The sequence below is a fragment of the Berghia stephanieae genome, chromosome 2 (assembly GCF_034508935.2).
Source record: "Berghia stephanieae isolate SIO BIC M18660-M18661 chromosome 2, UCSD_Bste_1.3, whole genome shotgun sequence".
Taxonomy (NCBI): domain Eukaryota; kingdom Metazoa; phylum Mollusca; class Gastropoda; order Nudibranchia; family Aeolidiidae; genus Berghia; species Berghia stephanieae.
In genome coordinates, this window is record NC_088361.1 from 123,724,372 (window position 1) to 123,747,768 (window position 23,397).

General features: G+C 33.7%; 1 protein-coding gene across 1 annotated transcript in view; it reads right to left on the minus strand.

Moving 5' to 3' along the window:
- LOC144966493 (U5 small nuclear ribonucleoprotein 200 kDa helicase-like) overlaps nt 1–23,397 on the minus strand; it is a 43,984-nt gene that overhangs the window by 12,490 nt on the left and 8,097 nt on the right. The window contains exons 10-37 of the mRNA XM_078903098.1: nt 22,959–23,076; nt 22,498–22,553; nt 21,629–21,766; nt 20,990–21,145; nt 20,295–20,465; nt 19,673–19,731; nt 19,110–19,368; nt 18,446–18,595; nt 17,017–17,078; nt 15,752–15,932; nt 15,050–15,154; nt 14,270–14,372; nt 13,574–13,752; nt 13,041–13,193; nt 12,360–12,440; nt 11,526–11,716; nt 10,658–10,808; nt 10,149–10,289; nt 9,598–9,668; nt 9,199–9,299; nt 8,406–8,579; nt 8,004–8,164; nt 7,725–7,823; nt 7,210–7,338; nt 5,944–6,135; nt 5,285–5,542; nt 2,553–2,755; nt 216–289 (exon numbers count right to left, since the gene is read on the minus strand). Coding sequence (XP_078759224.1) covers nt 216–289; nt 2,553–2,755; nt 5,285–5,542; nt 5,944–6,135; nt 7,210–7,338; nt 7,725–7,823; nt 8,004–8,164; nt 8,406–8,579; nt 9,199–9,299; nt 9,598–9,668; nt 10,149–10,289; nt 10,658–10,808; nt 11,526–11,716; nt 12,360–12,440; nt 13,041–13,193; nt 13,574–13,752; nt 14,270–14,372; nt 15,050–15,154; nt 15,752–15,932; nt 17,017–17,078; nt 18,446–18,595; nt 19,110–19,368; nt 19,673–19,731; nt 20,295–20,465; nt 20,990–21,145; nt 21,629–21,766; nt 22,498–22,553; nt 22,959–23,076 — 3,916 coding nt within the window. The remainder of the gene's footprint in view (nt 1–215; nt 290–2,552; nt 2,756–5,284; nt 5,543–5,943; nt 6,136–7,209; nt 7,339–7,724; nt 7,824–8,003; nt 8,165–8,405; nt 8,580–9,198; nt 9,300–9,597; nt 9,669–10,148; nt 10,290–10,657; nt 10,809–11,525; nt 11,717–12,359; nt 12,441–13,040; nt 13,194–13,573; nt 13,753–14,269; nt 14,373–15,049; nt 15,155–15,751; nt 15,933–17,016; nt 17,079–18,445; nt 18,596–19,109; nt 19,369–19,672; nt 19,732–20,294; nt 20,466–20,989; nt 21,146–21,628; nt 21,767–22,497; nt 22,554–22,958; nt 23,077–23,397) is intronic.

The window sequence follows — 23,397 nt, forward strand, 5'->3', positions numbered from 1 at the left end:
CGCTATATAAGAGCTCAAGTTTTTTTTTTATCTTTTGCAATCATACACTTGATCAATGATCCTATAAAGCAGCCCAATCCTTTTAATTTCTAGTGATAGTTTTTTTGTTTCCTTGTATTATTTTATCGACTCTCAACGTTGTAATCAGCCCATTGTCATGTTAAAGTAAACCACATCAGTTATCTCCAAATTCAAATTTGACTCTTCAATCTTACCCTCTTTGTCCAGTAGGGGCCTGTTTGCTTTGCCTACCATCTGTAACACATCTGTCACTGGATAGTCCTCATAGCTGAAATATTCATTTTTAAAAGTGAAGTTATGATATGTGGTCAAATAGCGAGACAACAAAAAAGAATGTTTGATGAATATGGTATAAGACTCGAATAATAGATTGTTTAACAATAATGAAGTTTAACAGCAGTGAATTCACTTGTTTGGTGTTTATTTTTGTTGTTATTTTTGGGTTACTGATTAATTAAATTTGTTCTTAAAATCTGAAAATTTGTATGTGAAAAAAAAAGAAGTAACATGGAGCCAGAGTTTATCCTAATTTATATAATGTTAACCCTCTAGTGTTCAGATTATTTTTGGTGGGGTATATTATGAGTAGACATGCTTTGATGATATAAGCCGACCCTTTGATGTCTGAAGTCGCATTTTTGTTTTCTACGGTCACTCATGACTAAACTCCGCTCTGAAACGATTTCATAGGTTAGTTCATTATTATATTTCAAACTTTTGTTCTCGTGAATTCTTGTTTTTTAAAATGAAGAACGATTGGCTATTGAGAATCTTAACCATTCAACGATTGGTCGTTCTGATAGCTTACGTGTCAACTCATGCTTTGAGTCACCATTGAAACTTTAGACTATGGTCGTCTCATGTTTGTGCCACAATCACCACTTTGATGAATATATTAGCCAGGCATGGTTGATAGGTAAAAAATCCAAGTTATGTTCTATTGACATTTGAAACAAACTAAGTATATCACCGATCTCGTCTCATAGAGATATAAACAATGATATAATATCAAGAAAATCGGCTCAGAAATAAAAATGTTGCTTAAAATAGCTAAAATAAACAAAAGCAGTTTTAAAAATCAAATCTATTCGTAAAACAGGTGATTTTCAACTGATTTTTCTGAAATAAAGACCAATGTTCTTTTTTCAAGCTGGTTTCAACAATATGACTTTCACATTCCTCCTTTTAGTTTTTAGCTATTACGCTGGCTCAGAAAACTGTCAATGTTTTTTGCATAACAGTAGTGTAAAACCTTGACGGCTTGTTGCGTCTTTGTTTTGGATGACCGATTAGAGAACATTTTTCTCGGTGCTAAAAAATACAAAGTAATAATTTCACATCAGAAAAAAAATAACTCTGAAGTTCCTATCTCTTTATTATAATAAAATTGATACCACAAATGACAAAATCGACCCACTAATAAGGGAGTTATAAATTATTCAGAATATTTCTTTATGTTCTCAATAATTGTCATCAAAGTCATTTTTCATCACCAAAGTCGTAATTGTGCAAAGTGCAATGTCAATGACTTCCACCCACAAATAAAACAGAATCCAAATCGCAATTTCTACATATTTTTTTTTGTCGACAAATTGTTAAAAATCAAAGCTGAAAGCAACTAGTGAAACTGACAGGCCTGTCATTTCCTTCACAGAGATTGGATTTTACTTACTGAGTCCAGTCTTGACTACCCCGCCCACGACTATTTGCCTTTTTTATTTTTCCGGTTCAATCTTAAAGAGTTAAATGAACAGAAGCGAATTCTTGTTGCCCTTTGGATAGGACACTAGTCTATCACAAATTCTTTCCGCCATATCTAACAGACCCAGCTATTCAATCACTGCCGGGTGGAAAGCTAAGTCATAAAATGTTATGATTGCACCTAGGATTGATACCAGTCTCTTTGCTTCTGTTTGAGTGCTCTACAAAGTAAGTATTGGTACCCCTAAATATGATAAAAATGACAGCTAAATTAGATAGAGAATACATTTTTTTTAATTACAAAAAAATAAAAATAATAATTTTTTAAAAACCCATCAGTCCAAAGATTAATCTCTAGACCTTCTGTTTATCAGACATATTATAAACTTTTTAATTCAAGAATTTACTTCCATATTTTCAAACAGGCCGTTGACAAATAAAGTAGTAGTATTTTTTCATCAGAGCCATTAGGCCCATCATGGAGTCGGAGTGTATCCCAGACTCTATAGCAATTACTCGCTACCCTTTGGATAGGACGCTAGTCTATTGCAAAGTACTTTCCGAAATCTAAGAGACCCAGCTATCCAATCACTGCTGGGTGGACTGGTGGGGGGGGGGGGGGGGTCCAGGAAATAATCTCAATTTTACCTGGGATTAATCTCAGTCTCTTTGGGTGCTCTACCAACTGAGCTTTTGGGACCCCCTGACATAAAAGATCCACTCTCATAACACAGATAAAGATGAAAGGCATTTCTAAGCATTAATCCAGAGCCTGGTGATTAACCAAATATAGCAAGAGAAAAAAAAATCTGTAATTCTCATATACTTACGAGTGCATCTTGCCATCATAGTATTGTGTATCCATAACAATGACCAGATAAGCCGAAACGCTGATGCCCCAAGCCAGTCCCCTGGCCACAACCAACACCTGGATGGCGCCAGACTTGAACAGCTGCTCGACAATCTTTCTCTCAGACTCAGTCAAACCTTCATGGAGGTAACCCACACCATTGGTCAGGGTTTCTTTCAATGTCTGAAAATTATTGGAATTTTTAGAACATGAGAGAGAGAGAGAATTTGCAATATGCATCGACAAATTGTTTTAACTGATATAAAACCTTGTCTATGAGCCAAGGTCAAAAGGTGCCCGCCTGATACCAGTATTAAGAAAATTTGATTTTTACTTAATTATGGGCTGTTTTCATTGGGTTAATGCTTGTAATCAATTGATAATATGAAGAAGAAATAAAATTAGATAGCTCAACATACTCTGTTCAACAGAATATGAAATAAACAACTTGAAAGTCAAATTTGAATGCTGTTTGGCATGTGCTTAAAACGAGGTCAACGCATCACCTTTTTAGAAATCATGTAGAAATTAAATGTGATGTTTTAGCTCACGTGATTTAAATTTGACTAATAGTATGAAGTCAAAATTTACTTTTAAACGCAATTGCAGTATATTACATATCTGATTAAGTTTCATATAGAGTTCTTAAAAAGTTGGTGTTGCTTGTGACCTTTGGTGTCATTAAACACAGCACAATACTAAGACTCGACACGAAACTTTAAAGGTCATTATTAATGTTAATAAAATCTTTTATTATGAGAAAAAAGGATAGATTTACTATCTGAATTCAAATCTTGGAGTAAATGTATACCGTTTTGCCGATATTGAGGTTTATTGGTTTTGGTGTCATTTGTCACAAGCAACACGGCATGCGTGAACACGTGGAAGTTTGTTTCGTTAAATGGCGATTCGCAATTTTGATCCACCCTTCTTACCAGTCTTTGAAGTGCAGCACTTTCATTTGCCTTTCCAGCGTGGCTCCAGGCAGAAAAGGTAAGTTGAACTTTGGTGTCATCGCTATTTTACATTGTCACAAGCAACACTTATATTGGATATTACAAAGTGCCACCAAAAAATTATGTTTTCAGCTGTTATTCTATTTACAAATATGATATTATGACATCTCACATAAGACTGATTTTGACACAATTAATTATTTCCTTGTAATTCTAATTTTTTATGTTTCAGGATTGAATCAATCAAGAAAAAGACAAAACTCAAGCTTTTGACGAATCCAGATAAAAGAAGGGTTGTCAAGAAATTTGATTTGATTTACTATTAACACACTAAATTACTACAAACTAGCAGATTTGAGCAGTAGGGCGGATGTTACGGTATGGTTACATGAATTCATTACCATGGCTGATATTTATCTAGTGTTTGTCTGACTTCTGGTACTTTTTGTGACCATTGGTGTCATTGGTTAAAATGTCACAGGTGACACTTAAGTTTGAAGTTTCTAATGTATTTCTGTTTTCATGTTCTTCAAAGCTTGAAATGTCATTGAATTACATTTTAAGAGGCTATATTACATGTGTTCAGTTGCTATTCTTGATTTATTGAGGCAAAATTGCGTTCTAGTGCCGATTTTGACCAAAGTAAAAGCAACAATTGTATTACTAATTTCTAAGTATATTTCCAATTTGAAAGTATTTGGTTTCTTAAAATATTATCGAATTTCATTTTATAGTAGGTTATTGTGCTTTTTTGACTGAAAATAATGATGTATTATGGACGAAAGTGTGATTTGGTGTTGCTTGTGACATAAGTAATGGTGTCACCGGTCTTATGTCACAAGTCACATTCAGATGCTCTAATTTCCATGTATATTTCTATTTTTGAAGTCTTTGGTTTCTGAAATATTATTAAATTCCATATTTAACTGTGGTTATTACACTGGTTTGACTGAAATTAATGATTTATTGTCGAAATTGCAATTTGGTATTGCTTGTGACATAAGTAATGGTGTCATCGGTCTAATGTCACAAGTGACACAATGTCGCTAAATAAGATATGCTTTGGTCACATTATTTCCCAACATTTTATTCCAAAAGTTTCTGGACATTGCTGGTAATAAGCATATGCAATATTGTTGTTGTTGTTAATGCACAAACATTTTTATGAAATAATATATTTGCATTCTATGTTGCTTGTGACCGATGACACCAAAAAAGCAACATTTTCTCCAATAGTTGGTATTATTATTGTACTATGATTGTTGTTGATTGTGTCTTTTTGTCTATAACTTACTAAATAAAGTTTGATACTCAACAAAAATCATTTGGTTATTGTTAAAGTTATCTAAAGGGCCTTTGATTCATGAAGTACAGGGTTTTTGCTACACATATAGACACATGAATGGACTATTATGTCACTTTTATTTTGAGAAAAAAAATTGGCACCTTTTGACCTTGGCTCATATACAAGAGAAGAAAAAAGATTTCAGGAAAAAGATGAATTTTACAAAAACTTTCATAAAAAAACCCTTGTCTTAGGAAACTACATAGAATTTTCAGAGAGAAAAAAAATAAATAAAAAACCCAATCCCCAAGGAATTCTGAAACATTTTTTTTTATTTGTGGGTTGGTGAGGGGGGGGGGGGGGGGGGGGGAGGGTTATAATCTTTGATTAACAAGGTTAATTGTTATAACAAAATAAAGAACACTTGAGAATTAACAAGAGAAACAAAATTACCTTGTGTTTGGTACTTACCAAGTCATTGATTTTGTTTACAAATGGTTCCAGATCATTCTCAGTGACATGCAAAAACTGGCTGTGTGTCTTTTCCTCTTGACCTGCTTGCATCTCTGCTGCTGCACATGTTAAGATATCAATAGCAGTCAAGCGTGTCTGCTTGCGAGATGGGACAAAGACAATGACTGGCTTTTTGGAGGAGTAGCGGGAGATGGCTTGGTAGGTTGGTTTGGCCATGGACATGATACGTGAGGCATTGTGACTGACATTAAATCCCTGCATCCATCATGATAGAGAAAAAAAAAAAGTCATAAATAATTCATGGAATCCAATTAAAATACAACACGAGTATAAAGAAAATGCTTATATTGACACCATACATTGCACCAAAGTCTTTTTCTTTTGACTCGCTAGATAATTTAACCAACCATGTATACCAAAGAAGTTTTAACAAGGAAACGGTTATATAATAATAATAATAATAATAATAATAATAATAATAATAATAATAATAATAATAATAATAATAAATAATAATGTACATTTAGTATACAACTTTCTATGCAATTGCATTTAAAAGTGCTTTACAATAAAAATACAATTCCTTGAATAATAATATTTTCTAAGCACATGGTGCTCTTAATAGGGACAATGCAATATGCCTTGAGTGTCATTACCTGAATGTGAAGCTCCATAGGGATGGGTCTGACATTTGGATGGAAGTTGAAGAAAGCAGACGTGGGGCATCCAAGCCACTGAGCTATGTCCTTAGCATTGGATAGGGAGGAGCTGAGGGCAATGATACGGATATTACGCTCCAACTGGGATGAGATGTACCTCATACGAGAACAGATCACCTCCAACACAGGCTGAGAATAATAAAATGAGAAAGCAAATTTAAATTGAAGGAGATAGAGTTAAAAATGTTTAGAATGATAAGAAATATGACACTTATTCTGTTTCTGTTTGACTTCCAGAATTGCCAACCAACAATTATCATGCAAATTTATTATATCATATTTTACAAAACATCAGGGCAAAATATTTGTTTTTATTTATTGACAAGCATGATGCAAACATTTATTTACAATAAATAACATTGGGCATGGTTATGGATTAGAAGGCAGGAGAAAGACCTCTTGCGCTTACATCTTTCCTCGTCCTTTACATGTGCCAAATACAAAAGGAACCAATCAATGCCATTTGCTGTCTCTGGTTTTTGCTCAATTTCGATTATACATATTCATGTAAATATTCCCAAATCTGCATATTTCTTTTTAATTCATGGGGGGAGGGGGGATAAAATTACTTATTTAAAGTACCAAATGTCACACTGGTTGGCAAGACTGGTTATAAAACCAATACAAATGTGAGTAAATATTTTGTTAAAAAGGAAGAAATTCCTCTTTTGACTCCTAAATCATGGATTTCGGTGAATCAAAATCTTTACAAACATTACAAGTCCAGTTTCTAATGCTATCTTAACAGGGTAAGGCAGACTTGCCAACTTTGCAGAAAACAAATTCTGGAAAATTCTTAAGGCACATCTGGGTTTAAATGAAGGTGTGATGATGGTGGTGGCAGTGGTGGTGTTGGTAATATTGCCATTGTTGGTTTTTGTTGTTGTTGATGTTGATGGTAGTTTTTTTTATAGAATAGTAAGGTGGTGGTGTTGGTAATATTGTCATTGTTGGTTTTTGCTGTTGTTGATGATGATGGTGGATTTTTTAAAAATAGAATAGTAAAATTCAACAAAATCAGGAAAATAGCTGGGAATTAGGGAAATCAGGAATGAGTAAAATCATCAGGAATTTCGCAATAAAATTGGGTTGGTAGGTCTGGTAAGGAACAATTCTACAATGGCAATGAGTCAACAGCTTTGATTAGTAGAAATAAAAACAAAAGTAAAGTTTCTCCAAACAACACATGATAAAGCAACTTACACCAATGGTCCCGCCAATCAAATGGAGTTCATCAACAATGAACAGATTGATATTCTGGACATTCTTACGCTGATTCCAACGACGAGACAAAACATCCCACTTCTCAGGAGTGCTGATGACGATGTTTCCCTGTGAATAACACAATTATTTAGAACTTTTAAACATCATCATATTTAATAATATCTTCCATTCCTTTTATTTCCTGTTTGACTTTCAGTATTTTTTAGTTAAACAGCAGTAGCCAGTATTCATTTCTTAAATATAATATACAAAAATGAAAAAAAAAAAAGGAAGAAAGAATGAAACAATTTTTTTTTTCCTCATATCATAAAATGATGAAGATTGATATGTAAATTTATTTTTTTTAAAGTGATTTAGAGAGTTTAACAACAATTGTGGCATTAAATAAAGATAAGCAGAAGCAGATAAAGAATCGGTGAGAGAAAAAATGGAAAAAAAAAGATTTATTGAAATCAATCATTGCTATCGACATCCTTGAAATACATAAGACGTACCTTAGCCAGCAATTTGAGATCTGTGCCTGTCTCACCAGTCAACAAGACAACTTTCTTTCCCAGGGTTGCACCAAATTTGTTGCTCCAATCAATAAAAACCTGGAGAAAAGTAAAGAAATAAAACATTTTAATGACATAATTATCACTGATATAAATACGAATATTTCCATCATTATCACAATCACCAGCATCAGCCCCACCACCACCACCAATCATCATCATCATCATCATCAAAATTTACTTTAACCTACTTCCTATTTGTATATTCAAATAACTTACCTGCTGCGCTAAAGCCTCCAGGGGTGCAACATAGACACATCTTCCATCTGGGTTCTGCGAAAACAACCGTAAGACAGCAAACTCTCCACAGATGGTCTTTCCACTGCCAGTTGGAGCACCCACAAACACATTATCATCACTGTTGTATATGGCGTTGAACACTGATCAAAATACACGAAGAAAAACTGATAAAGTCTTGAAAAAAAAATAAATATGAGAGAGAGAGAGAGAGAGAGAGAGAGAGAGAGAGAGAGAGAGAGAGAGAGAGAGAGAGAGAGAGAGAGAGAGAGAGAGAGAGAGACAGAGAGAGAGAGAGAGAGCGAGAGAGAGAGAGAGAGAGACAGAGACAGAAAGACAGAGTCTCTACACAAAGACAAAGAGTGTATCTTTGTAATTGCTTACCTTGTGTCTGGATGGGGTTGAATATGGGCAGATCGTTAGAGTAGAGTGACTCGAATACAGGTTTACGCAGGGCAGTGATGGGGAGAGGTTGGAGATCCAGCAACTCAGTGGGTGGAGGGTAACGCTCAGGCAAGATTAAGTGACGGAATGACACTGGCATTTGGGTCTCAGCACCTGCAGAAATGGGGGGGAGGGGGGAGGAGATGAATTGAATATATTGACTTTAGGTCAATGGTAAATTACTGTTACAAATAATGGTGAACTGAAATAAAAATCTAAACATTGTCAGGAATCAATGAAATGGCCAAAGAATACCCAAAAAATAGAAAGTTCTCTAGATTTATTGGAGTTAAGATATAGTGTGAATATAATAGAATAGAAACAAGCAAAAACCTTCATACCCTCTATTTTAATTTCTATTTTTAAAACAAAGAGGTGAAAGACAAGTTGCAATTAAAGGCCATCTTTGAATTCTATACATAACGAAAGGTTTCGCTGAAAAAAGGTATGTCTTTTTGGCTTTGTTTCTATTTGACTGTTAATTCCTAATAAATAAAAAGGTTTTAAAATATTAGAATATACCAGATTGTAGTCAGAGCACTTCAGGCCTACCAGTTTTTTGTTTTTTTAAAAACTTTGATGGTATAAATGGTTAAGTTAATGGAAAGAAAAACTTCTCTCTTAAAATATCAGTCTTTAATTCATATTAAATTGGTTGATCCGATATATCCAACGTGAATCTAGCATTGTCTCTGAATGAAAAAGCTCTTTAGATGTAAAAACGTTCCCTTACCAATCCATCTGTCTGACACCACTCTAATAAAATACTGTGGTGGGAGAGGTTCAAACACAGGGACAAAGAACTTCACCAAGTGTTCATCTGTGGCAAATTTGCTGAAAGAAAAAAAAAAAAATTTAAAAAGAAAAAAAAACAAGAAAAATTCGTAATTTGCCTTACAGATGGTAAAGAAAAAGAGATGGATCTTGGATTAAAAATTAGCAACTTTTTTCCATTTTCTTTCCAAAACATTATCTAGTTTTAATCTTTCTTTAAATAAGAGAAAGAAAAAAAAAGAAAAGAAAAGTAAATGAAATAGAAAATAGACTGAAAGAAAGAAAGAATAACCAGAAACAGCCATCGTGTCCCATTGTTTTTCTTTTTATAGTAAACCACAAATACTGTTATACATACTTCTTTAGGAGAAAATATTCATGATGAAGAATTGCCTCACTGTCAACATCCTCCACAAGAATCCAGAAAGCCTGAAAATGAAACAATTAATTATAAAAACACAGGATCACTTCTAGGCATGACTATTCTTTTCTGCCCCTCACTCTTCCACCCTCAAACTCAGAATCGCAAAAGACCATGAAGTACTTGGGAATTGAGTTTAATTTAGCCAGGATAGAATCTAAACACTACATGCAAATGAAAAAGGCATAAACTTTTCTTTAATTTACTCAATCAATCAAATGATATTTTGCATATATACATCTATTGCTTTATGTGACAAAAGAAACAAAAATCCTAAAAATGGTCTGATAAATTGGACAGCAAGATTTCTAAAAATACAGTTCCCTGCATGCAATATTGGCACACATGCTAATACAAAGTCATATATATAGGAATGAAATATGAGAACTTAAAATGATATTGAATTCCACTTTTTTTAAAATGGAAACATTATTTTATAGAAACTAAGACTTAAGGTAAAAGGGTGAGAATTACATTCATTAACATACCTCAGAATTTCCATGGATCTTTTCTTCCCATTGGAAATCTGGAGTAACGCTGAGCTCCACCTTCAATGTAGATCGTGTGATTGGTTGGATGTGGACAGACAACTCCAGACGAGGGAATTGGCGGATATACTTGTGAATAGGCTGTCAATTAGGGAAAGAAAGAGGATATTGCTTTAAATTATCATAATTAAAAGTGGAGATCCCAAAACCTCGAAAGGTAGAATGCTTAAGAAAGACACTCAGAAGAACAGTTTGATTCCTTGTAAAGCTGGATTTTTAAAAGTATTTTTAATGACACACATCATTGATACAGTAAAAAAAAAAGACTACAATTCTTAAATCAACAAATCTGGAACCTAACTGATAATAATAACAATAATAACTTAATAGGACTTAAGTACAAATTTGTTTATTGTAAATATCTTGACCAAAAGGTAAGAGAGATTATACAATGCAATAGACATCCTAGAGATTTATCAAATGGCCATTTTTATGTGTTTCACTCTTACCTTCCCCATCTTGGGAAGACGCAACAACTCTCCAATTTCATTGTGGTTCAGATCATACAGTCTATCAAAGGGAAAATTCTTTTTCTCAATCTTCTTGATGACTTGCTCATGAATCTTACGGAATTGACGCAGAGGTGTCATTGACTGCCACCTAAAAAAAATAAATAATTTTATGATAAATGAACTATACACAAACATAAACAAAAACCAAACCTCCTGAAATGCCTCCAATATTCCATTCATCCAAATATAACAATTTTTGTACACCAACAGCAAAAAAAAAAAAAAAAAACGTTTAAAACTATTATTACCAATCAAATTCCTAAATTATCTTTACAAACAGTAACCTTGAACAATGTTTAGACATGGTCAATTTTACTTGTTTATGATATTACATCTTACTGTTTGAAATCACAGATGATACTGATGGTGGTAAAAAGTGAAAAATAAAAGGAAAATTTTGATTTAATGTATCTAAGCCCCATTTTTACTGCATTATCCCCTACTTTTAGAACAACTGAGATGATAAGTTATCATTAAGACTCTAGCTAATTTCTGGAGAGTCAGAAACTGCACCTTTTGTTCCACCATACATCAAGTTTCTCACTGCCAGTACATTTGATTGGAAAAATGTAATTTTTTAAAGGAGGAAATTCCTCCTCTGACTCCAAAATTGCAGATTTCCGTGGATCCAAGGAAAACCATCAGCACTATTAAATAAGAGAGCCTAAGTTGCATGCCTAAATGATAGCATATCACATCGCAGCTAATGATCTCTTGGCAAAAATTATAAAGTCAGTTTTCAGTTTTATCAGTGAAAAGTTACTTTCTGTAATAAATAAAACTTTGCAACAACTGTATCCCTTACATTCGCTTGTTGACCATTTTACAAAGCGTGAGAGACTTATCAGCCAGTTGCGCCCATCCATGGTGCAGACAGATCTCAAACAATGCCCGCATCAACCGTCCAGCAGACTGTGTGATGAAGACCATGTCCACCATCAAGGCAAAACCCTCCAGTTTGAGTTGCGATATGTAGGCCTGCAGTAACACATTTACCTGGATTAAAAAAAAAAAAGAATGAAATAGTAAGGGAAATACTAAGAGCAAGAAGCTGTAGTCCGTAAAAGTATTTGGGGGGGGGGGGGGGGATGAAAACAGATTAAAAAGTAACAAATTAAGTTACAAGGAAAGTTACAGGCTCAAACCTATCTTTAACAAAACAATTTTTAAAATATCGGAAATAAAAATAAGAACAGAGGTCTACTTGCGTATTGACCAAAACAACTGACCCTCTGCTTTTATCTTTCTGACCAGGAGATAACCGAGTACAAAACATGTAATTAAATTTCCCATTCATATTAGTATTTTTTTTTTTAACTTATCAAAAGAGGTGGTCTATAGATTTATAGAATTTTATATCAATATAGGTATCAAAAATGTATGCACATACCTTAAGGGGAGACAAAAGCTATTCTATTCTGATACAATAGAGATATAATTTGTAACTCGCAAATAGTTGGGAGCCAACTATCCATCCAAACGGCACTGTTGCAGAAATAATATTGACAAAGTCAATGTTGAGAAGTAAAACATACCTCTCAAGGCAAGAGGCACAAATTAAAAAATACAAACAAAAATTTTTTAAAACAAAAGAAAAAGAAAACATAAAAACATTAATTCATTTCAAGCCAAAACTTACCTTAGCACTGGGCTCTTCAATGCTCTCCTTGATTGGGATGGGAACTCTTTCAAGAAGCTTCATCAATTCCAATTTTTCTTCCTGCAATCGATAAGTGATAAAAGTAGTCTTAGGCAAATGTTATGTTAAATTTTGATGAAAATATTCATCCCTTTCTAAAATGAATCAGGCTTAACTGTCTTAATGCATGATGGGAGTTTTTAAAAGCCTCAAACAAGAAAAAAAAAATTTGAGTTTGAAAGAGAAGAAAAAACGAAATAGTCAGTCTTGTTAATTGAAAGCCCTCTGCTGCTCTTTCTTTTCCTTTAGTCTCAATACTTCAGAGAGAAAAGGTTGGTTAAGGATGACAGAATGTGATTGGAGAGGGAGGAGGGTATTAACTCCTTGGAGTTCACCATGATTGAAAATCAAACAATTTTTCAATTAATATGAACTTGAGAAAGTTTAAGAGATCTATCGAGAAGAAACAGAACCTATTATACATTTTCTGTATCATGTAGTATAGAAGTTGAAAGTCGCAACTTCAGTAGAGGGAAAACTTTAAATGGCATCCCCAAAGGAAAATGGGGAACTCTCTAAAATGGAATTCAAATGTAGCACATTTCCACTTTAGTGTTAAACTTCTTGAAAGGGAGAACTTTTCATAATATTTCAATGAATGTATACACTGTTAAAACTAACCTCTCTGACTGCTATGTACTTGAATTCAGATGACAGGGAGAATACACGGAACAGTTCAATTTCACTTAGGGTGGGTTTCAGCAACTGGTTGTAAGTACACATGCTCTCATTGGTAATATAGTAATGACTGGCAATGCGGCCAAGCTCTGAAACCTGTACAGATATAAAAACAATGGTTAAAGTTTTAATCTACAAATCAATATTTTCAAAACAAATCATATCACTTATATTAATCTAAATTGAGTTTAATTACCATTGGCAGAGTAGATGAGGCACTGATCTGTAACATGAGGGAATCTAAGCTCAAGCCCCACTTTAGACACTTTCATTTATCATTTTCCATTAAATTTGCTTGCTTGAGCAAAATGGGTGGTACTTGATACTGCATGTTTATTTGATGAACCACTTTTATTCTCAAGGAATGCCAATTGAAGGTTATGATGTGGTGTAAAAGGGCATTAGCAAAACCAGGCGATACTGATTAATTTCATATAGTAATATTTTTTAAAATTATTTTTAATCAAAGAAATCACCTGAAGATTGCCTGTTTTTCTGTCATATTTGCACAAACCATTTTTGTCAAGTATACATGCAGCTGTATGAACCAGATCCTTTCTTCGCTGTTGTAGCAATGGGTCCTCCTTCATGGTGTCATAAGACACGCCGTACAGAGTGGGGTTGCGCAACATACGGATGTACAAGTAAGTATAACCTGTGTAGATGAATGACGTTAACTCTTTGATTTTTATAAAATAAGATAAACGCTGAAAGAATTTCACAACAAAAACAGAAAAGAGTCACAGTTTAAAGTTAAGCTTTACATATAACATTAAATCTTAAACAATAATTTAGAAATTCCCGCATCAAATTATAATTGGATTTGTGATCAGATTATCATATCCATAAATCCACAAGAAGATATAAATATGAAATATAGAAAGAGAGAAAGAAAGAAATAGAAGTAAAAAATTTTCCTTGATGAAAATCATTTATATTCAGGGAATGCATTTGCTACCAATGTCAATCATTTGATCTCTGACTAAACAGTAAGTTACAATGATTCATGCAAACCTGCAAGATATTTTTTTTTTTCTGTAAAAAAATCTTTAAGATTTGAGAGATTTGTAAAAATTAATGAGCCCTTAGAAATATTATCTCACCATTGTGTTGGACAAAACTAAAGGACATAATAAAAAAAACAAATGCGTTCTCCTAAATATTATACCTACCAAGCCAGTCCACAGCCTCCTTGATGTTGTGTACTGTACCAAGCACCAACTCTGCATTCATGTTGTCCGCCAGCTTGGATATGAACTGACTTTCAATGGGCAACTAAAAAAAAATAAAATATGCAATAGAAATGGATAACATAAAACAAAATTTTAAACTGGTTGCTGTTAATTCTTGATAAAATATTTCTTTAATGCAATTAAGAGGTATTGCCCACATTACTAGATCAACAATATCCCCAGCCCAAAAAAAAATTTTTTTTTAAATAAAATGCATAATAATAATCCATAATTGTCATCAATCAGCTATATCATAACATTTAAGCATTTAATGTTTAACGCATGTATTTATTGATTTTAAATGTTGTTAATTGTTGCTAAGCATTGATTACAGGTATTATTAGCCTCTAGGTGGTGGTGGTGGTAGTGGCAATGGTAGTAGTAGTAGTAGTAGTAATAGTAGTAGTAGTAGCAATAGTAGTAGGAGTAGTAGTAGTAGTAGTAGCAGTAGTAGTTGTACTAATAGTAGTAGTAGCAGTACTAGTAGTTGTAGTACTAGTAGCAGTAGTTGTAGTAGAAGAAGAAGCTATGTCTCAAAACTGTATCTAATTTTGGGTCCGTGAGAAAGATGGGCTGTAAGTGAATATCCTACGAAGGAGTATCAGACAAAGATCAAACTATTTAACGTCACAAGAGTTGAAACGACCCTCGGTTCCAGGCGCTTCAGACTGACTCTAGGGGACAGGCTTAAAATGTAAATTATATTGGATAAAACCTAACCTGCTGATTCATCAGAGACAAATAGTATTGCAGTTCACTGTGGTTGGTTATCATAATACCCTCTCCTTTTGTATCATACTGAGGTCTCCCAGCACGTCCCAACATCTATTGAGGAGAGAAAAATATCATGAGGAACAACCATTTGGACACGGAAGATCATATCATAAACAATATAACTTGAATTGTTCAAGCAGTTATTAGTTTTTAGTTTTAAAAAGAGGAAACAATGTACAGAGTTTAATGTTAAAAGGAATATGGAAGTATGTCAATGCTTAGTTATTAAATACGATGATTATGGAGTTAGGTTCTCAATAATAAAGATGGATATTACATAAAACCTCTAGCCCCAATATTTGTGTCAATGGCTAGGGCAATTGACATATATAACCTCACTTAATTCAGGTATGAATGAGTACCTGGCTATAAGCAATAACTAGTACAGTATTACATGGAATTTTTTTTCCTATATGACATTCAGAGGAAATAAAAGAAGAATTGTGAAGACCAATGAACATGGTGAATCTGTGGAAATGCACTTTATAAATGTTAATATTTAGTTTATAGAATTCATAAGAGTTAAGCATCTCAAAATTCCTTACATGTACAACAATTTGCGTTATCCATAAAGCTCAAAATGAGAACATCTTTATGAAACAATTTTCTTTTTTTTTCTTTTTGTTAAATGAAAATTGCTCCCTTTACCTGCAGGACATCGAGGGCACTGAGTTCAACCCATCTGCCTTTCTCAGGATTGTATATCTGAGTCCCCTTGATGATGACAGTGTGGGCAGGCAAGTTGACACCCCAGGCCAGGGTGGATGTGGACACTAATACCTGAATGTGACGATCTCCAAACAAATCCTCCACCAGTTTTCTGTCCACTCTGAGTGAAGAGAGAGAAAAATAAAATAATTAAGAAAACATAATGTGCTTGATCATTACTTACCATCCTTTTGGCCGTATCACTATTTTTGATGGATTTAAGGATAGATAGACCGTTCCATGATATACTTTTTAAAAAAACTCCCCTGTTCACTTTCTTTCACTTTTTTTTTTTGTCAGTGCTCGATGCTAAAAAACCTTATAATCTTTTAAAAATGAATGATCTTTAAATAAAAATGGTCAAATATTTAAAACAGTCTTCCAGGCATCTTTGTCAAAAACCTGTTTATAACTGTGAGATAGTCCAGTTGCCTTTAAGACCAACAATTTGATGAGGGTTATCCTACCATTTGGATTGATAATTACCGTAGTTAAATTTAAATAAAAGGTAAGACAAGATTTTTTGTGACATAAAATCACAAAAGAGGTCCAGGTAGTATAAAATGAAAAAATCGTCTTTCCTACCACGAATTGATCTTTTTATGAAACGTTTCTAATAATGAAAATGTCGATTACAATATCTATATATTTCAAGATTGACATTCACAGATGGTCAATATCGAAACATATAATCGGAATATTTGTTAAATAAATTGGGTGTTAACCTTGATCATAAGCTCTATAAGATTCTAATACTCCTTGCATAAACCTGATAAGCAACCTTTCCTTGGCAAATGAGCATGCAAGGGGCCACAGATTTAAAAATGAAAATCTCTGATTCAAAACAAATATCAGATCAGCCACAAGGTAACTAACAAAATAAATCTGAATAGTCTAAGTTATTTTAAATTTAAGGAAAAAAATTGGCATCAACCAAAAGTGTGGGGCTCCCACCCCTTTTTCCATAAATTGTCCATTTTAATGCTATACAATTAATGTGTGGTTCAATTCAATCCATTTCTTACAAAAATAATTATATTTGCACTAATTTTCCTGTACAGCTTTGTTTTTTTTTTAAATCTCAATCTGTATGAAAAAAATCCGAATTTGGCCAATTTTGGTTAAAGAAAAAAAAATCTGTTTACTGATAAAATATGTTAATATAACAGATCTGTAATATTGACAAGTTATCAAATATTCCTTACTTGTTCATTCCTGCGTGATGAATAGCAAATCCATAAGGAAGAAGGTCTCTCAATTCACTACTCTGAAATGATGCAAAAATAAACAAAATGAAAACCAAAAAAAATGTATTAACAATATAACATTTTGTAAAGCCTTGGCAATGCCCTCACTAGACTCTCTAAGTTTGGGTAATCAAAGTACAAGACAGGGGCTCTTGAAACACCACATAAAAATGTTTCCTTTAATTAAACCGGGGAAGGTGTCATTATTAAACTTTTAAAGGTGAGTTACAATGCTTTCTTGATGAAAACAATTCGATTCAAATAGGTATTTCAGTACACCTTAAACTCCTTCAGAGGCATACAACCCAAAGAGATGGAATTTATCCCTTAAGTTTTAAACAGGATGCGTGTCTTTAAAAAACGTGAGATAGCAGTAATTGATTACTACCCTTCAGTTTTAGACAGGACGCGTGTCTAAAAAAGCGTGAGCATTTATATAGCGCAATATCCACTAAACATGCTCAAAGTCCTTTACAAACAACAGCAACGTAACATATAGAACGACACATGAGCCTGTTAGGTGATACAAATTTTATTTTCCTGACAGACAACGCTGTTAACGGCCAGGTACTCATTTTACATCTGAGTACGGTGGGAGAAAGTGAGTAAAGAGCCTTTTCCAAGGACTCAACTATGCGCCGAGCGAGACTCGAACTCAGGACCTTCCAACCCAGAGCGAGTGTCATACCACATATCTACAGCAAAATACTTTCTGCCAAGTCTAACAGACTAGCTATCCAGACACCACAACTGCAATCAATATCATTCACTTTGCTTATGAAATGCGGAGCTGGGTTTCTTAGATCTGGTGAAAAGTACTTTGAAATAGACTACCTGTTTCTGTCAGTTTAACACTACTGAAACTGCATAAAAACTAAGTCCCATGGGTCTTTTGGCTCTGAAGAACTTTACAACCATTAATACCTACAAAATTATAATCACTTTTTATCCTTGACTTCAATTCAGATGACACAATGCTGATCTATTTAACTCTTTCAGCGCTGAGGCTATATTCACATTTCCGTCACAAAATGGCTGACACCCGATTGAGGCAGCATGAGAATGACAAGCAAAGACAAAGCGACATTCGAATCCGGCACAAAATCTCATTTAAAATACCCCCTCGGGCCAATTGAATGTTCTGATGAAAGAAAAGATACCATTGGTTCAATTCATTGTAGTACTTTTGTAGAAAGTACGATTAGATTACACTATTGTCTTTTCAAGACCGACCAATAGAACAGATTCTGATCTGGTCGCACTGTGCAGCCAATGGCACTGAAAGAGTTAAGGAGCAGATAATGATAAATGCCATGTAAGAAATAGAGCATATCTACAACATTTAATGGAATGTCTTTAACCAATAAAGTGGACCTTTTCCCTTTACCTTGACTTGTTCTGCTTCCTGCCTCAAGACCACAGTGGATGCAGAACCTTCCTTCATGAAGAGACCAAGTGTGTCTTTCTCCAAGCACATGTCACGAATAGTGCGGGCAGTCTTCCCAGTCTCCTTGCGGGAATGGACAAACACCAGGACCTGTGTAACAACATAATTAAATCATTACTTAAAGCCATCAAGCATTACCAGAATTAAAACTATTTTTTTTTTCTTCTATGTAATCTATGGCACTTGTGCATTGAAAATGCCAAACAAGCAAGAAACTCTGATAGAGCTAAAATATAAAGTCTTCAAAGAAAAAAACTCATCTTTTAAAAAGTTTTATAATCCTCAACCTTTTAAGGAGCTTTCTCTCACCTGGGCCACGACTCCTTGCGTCTTAATAATATGAAAAATAAAATATTAATACATCTACCTGCTCTGGGATCGAAAACCATGATGGTTTTTGTTATGATCAACAACTAGGCTTCATTTTTAATAAAAACATTTTACAAAACAGTCATCCTCTGCTATGAATTCAGTTTTAATAGGAATATCATGTATTAACTGTCCACATAAAGTTCACATCCTCATGTAAATTATAAATAATTATCTTTATTAGTTTTAGTAAATAGAAAATATATCATTACCATTTCCAATCACTTATACTCACCTGATTTTTGCCAGCATGTTCAATGACTTTTTCATACACAATGTCATTCATGAGCTGGAAACGCTTGATTGCTTTCTTCTCTGTAACACCAATGAATTGCTGCTCCAGAGGCACAGGTCTGAAGCTGTTATCAAAGAAGAAGAGTCCCTCTTTGGGGTCGACTCTTAAGAATGCAGCAACATCTTCATAGTTGGGGAGGGTGGCACTAAGACCAATGAGTCTCACATCCTCTTGGGTTGTCTCAATAGTACGAATGGTTCTAGGAGACAAACACAAAAAAGGTTAAAGAGGTGCATTATTTTAGAGAGAAGTGTTTGTCTTAGAGTATTGAGGTTTCATCAGGCTACACACAATTTAAATAATCTTGTAAACTAAATTGAGCTTGATGACAAATAATAATAATAATAATAATAGTGAAAAGCGGAACCCCTGCATAATCTAAGCCTACTGAGATAATGAATAAAAACTTTGAAAATAAATTTGAAAAGAAAGGAAAAGAGCCCAGGTTTTTTAATAATCAAAGCAAAAATTACAATAAATGCTAGTCAAAAGGCAAATAATACCTGGCAACAAGAGCTTCTAGCACTGGTCCTCTACTGTCATGAAGCAGATGAATTTCATCCTGAGAAAAGAAGCATTAAAGAAGTTAATAGAAATTCCCTTCAATTACATTCATTCTAAACACTCTTGCAGGATAGGGTATTATTCACATACAGATTGGTTATTTCAACTAATTTTGCATTTTATTGTGTACCTATAAATTTTATCTCAGATGCACAGCCTTTGATTGGAATGAAACACCTCTGTTTTTCACTTAATGGCTGTTTAGCTCATGTTTCATGGATGTGGTTATTTGAATGTGCTTGTAAATAAAATCGTAGCCCGCACCTCCTCCAGGAAAAAAAGATATGCTGGTAAACTTTATCCTTAAAGAGTTATCTATTTCAAAATCACATGACACGATATAAAGATTCATAGATCCATATTCGGTTACAAGAAATGCCACTTTTAATACAATGACTTTGGAAACACATTTTATGACTTAAAACACAATATGTGCAAAAGGAGAATTAATTTGAATCAAATCTAAATTATTCCAATTTCATTGCTATTTCAAGTTTACCAATTTATAAACAAAGAAATTGCTTATCAAACAACTTAATAAATAAAAACAAAATTTCTTACAAAAATGACAAGTCTAACAAACTGTGTGTATGTCTTTTCCCCTCCTTTTCGAGTGATAATGTCCCACTTCTCCGGTGTGCACACAATGACTTGAGTCTCTGCTATCTGTTCCCTTGTCAACTGGTAATCCCCTGTCAACTCAGACACTTTCAGCTTGTATGACTTTAAGCGCTATTGCAAAAGAAAAAAAAAAAAAGGGGGGGAGGGGATGTTGATTTTATTAGAGAATAGAGTTTTCTCTTTCAATTAAAAATATACATATGAGGTCTCAGTAGATCACTTGGTAGAGCTCAGACAGAAATATGAACGAGCAAGTTCAAACCAGCATATAGTCACTTTTTTTCTGCTTTTTCACCAGTCAGTGAAACGGCAGCTGAGCCTAATTTCAATCTGTCAAAGACCCCAGCATCCTATCCCAAGGATAGCAGTAAACAATCAATATGGCCCATTTCAAAAGAAACTGGATTAATTTCCCAACTAAACTGATACTTAAGTCTTAAAGAACATTATTCAAAAGTGAGCAACAGAGTGAAGAAAAAATAATTTAAAAATTCAACATCAGAAATAACTTTTGACCAGCAGTAATTTAAGTGACTGACAAAATACAAATCCTTTAAAAGATGTGAGTGCAATTCTCTGAGCATAATTGAACAAGACAACAAAGCACACTCTGTTAAAGAAGAAACTGTACAAACCTCTGAAAAATTTCCCACCATCTCCTGTACTAAAGACTTCATGGGGGCAACGTAAATTATCTTGAAGTCGTCTACATTAATTGTGCCATCAGGGTTCACATGCTTTCCTATTTCTCGCAAAATTGTCAGCAAGGCAACATTGGTTTTACCTGCACCCTGTACAAATAAGAATATAACGGGCATTCTATTTATGAAATGTGACCATAAGAAATAATTTACAAATCATTTTTTTATTGATGTTCTCATATCTATAAACCAAAACACAGCCTAAAAAGTATATTCATTGATAGTAATTGTTTAACATCAGGTTTGAGCTTTTGGTGACAAAACCAAACCTATTCTCAACATATAGGAAGATGACTATTATTTGGTAAATGTAAATGGGTAAATTTAGACCTTTTGAAAACAAAATAGAGAGAGTTAAAAATTTATTCAATACAGTTAGGCTTAACAAACTTATATATCCAATTTTTATCTGAAACATGTGGAGTTACTTATGCATTCTTGCATGGACAACATTGCTAATAAACTTTGTAAAGTGAGTTTTGTTTTTTTCAAATTTATAAAAAATAATATATTTTAAAATAGCTTGCTCAATTTAGTGTCAATGAATAAAAAGTAGACCTAAGACAGACTCACAGTTGGAGCGCAGAGTAAAAGATTCTGGTCAGTCTCACTAGCTGCATGAAACAGTCGACTCTGGATTCGATTGAGGCTCTTGAAACCTTCAAAAGCAGGTTGAGATGTTTTTGGCAAACGATCAATGGGGACAAGTGACTGAAATGAGAAGGGGAAAAAAAATCATTGATGTTTCGTCTTTCTGATCTAAATCATTTATCTTTTATTTCTTCATAACTGTATCTAATTTTGGGTCCGTGAGAAAGATGGGCTGTAAGTGAATATCCTATGAAGGAGTATCAGACAAAGATCAAACTATTTAATGTCACAAGAGTTGAAACGATCATCGGTTCATGTTTTTGCTGCTTTGTTTGTTTGTTGTTGTCTTTTTCCTTGATTGGGAGGGGGGGAGGGGGGTGGTTTTGGTTTGATTTATCAGGTATGCCCTTTGATAAAAATTTTTAAAAGTCTGAAAATTTTTCCCGTAAAGAGCATATACGAAAATATTTCACACAAAGCTTCTCTTGATCAAATGATATCACCCTTAAATCATAGAAAAGGATACATATTCATCTTGCTTCCCCTTAACTGTTACCTTTAAACAACCAATGCTTTCATCTTTTAAAAAATCAACTCGCCAACACTAAACAAGGTCAGTTGGAAAATTTTTTTAAAATAAAAAAGTTTTCTGGCTCCGGAAAATGGGCACCTGATTTATCCATTATCTAAGTAAAACAGAATCATAAATCTGGGATGTATAATATGGTCAAAATTTACAAATTTACACACAAATTTGACCAAGGATTTGAAAGAAAATTAACCGTTTAATTTGAAAATATCAATTGATCATCAAGAGATCAGTCTATATGTATGGTAGAGATAAAGTATACCTCTTCATTCTCAAACGGTTTTGGTTTCAAAGCTGGAACATGGACTTCTTCATATCCTGAAATTATAAAGAAGAGTATGACAAAAATTTTAAAATTTTAATACAAGGTAGATATTGCAAATTACCAATGAACACTATAAGTTTTACTTAAAACAACAAAGTATTGGGCATTATGATACTCTATTAAAAAAAAAAAGGTAACAGTTCTCTTCAACAAAAATGAATACAAAAGCTTAAAAAAAGAACAAAATATTCAAGTATAAGTAGGTACAATTTGAGCTCAATAGCCAATACTAAAATCAATTTTGAACTTTAATCAAAGACTAAAAAAGTCTCTCTCAATACATTCCCTGAAATATTGTGTTCTTTTGTTTGTTTGGGTTTTTTTTAAATGTTATATTTAGTTCATTGCTTTTAAAATCCACAGCCTTAACTCGTAATGTATGTTTAAAGACGTCTTACCTTTGCGTTGTTTACGATAAGACCCATCAGGCAACTGACATCTTTTGTTGGCCATTAAATGGCTGCCTTGTGAAAATTCTAAGTCTTCAAGATACAATGTTTGGACAGGACCGACCTCCTAGTGGAAGTAAGGATGGAAAATGAAATATAAAAACTAGAAATCATGCCAATTTCAGATGGGATATATCATGTAATGTTCTTCACATAAGCCTTGCGGTTAAAGGTTAGTAAAGGTACAGTGCTCAATAATTTGTAGCAAAGCATTTATTAAGATTTACTTTTAAATGGTCTGATTCTTGTAAATTGTCTCATGGTCATAAGAAATATAGCAATTAGGGGATGGGGGGAAGAGAGAGAGAGAGAGAGAGAGAGAGAGAGGAGAGAGAGGAGAGAGAGAGAGAGAGAGAGGAGAGAGAGAGAGAGAAGAGAGGAGGAGAGA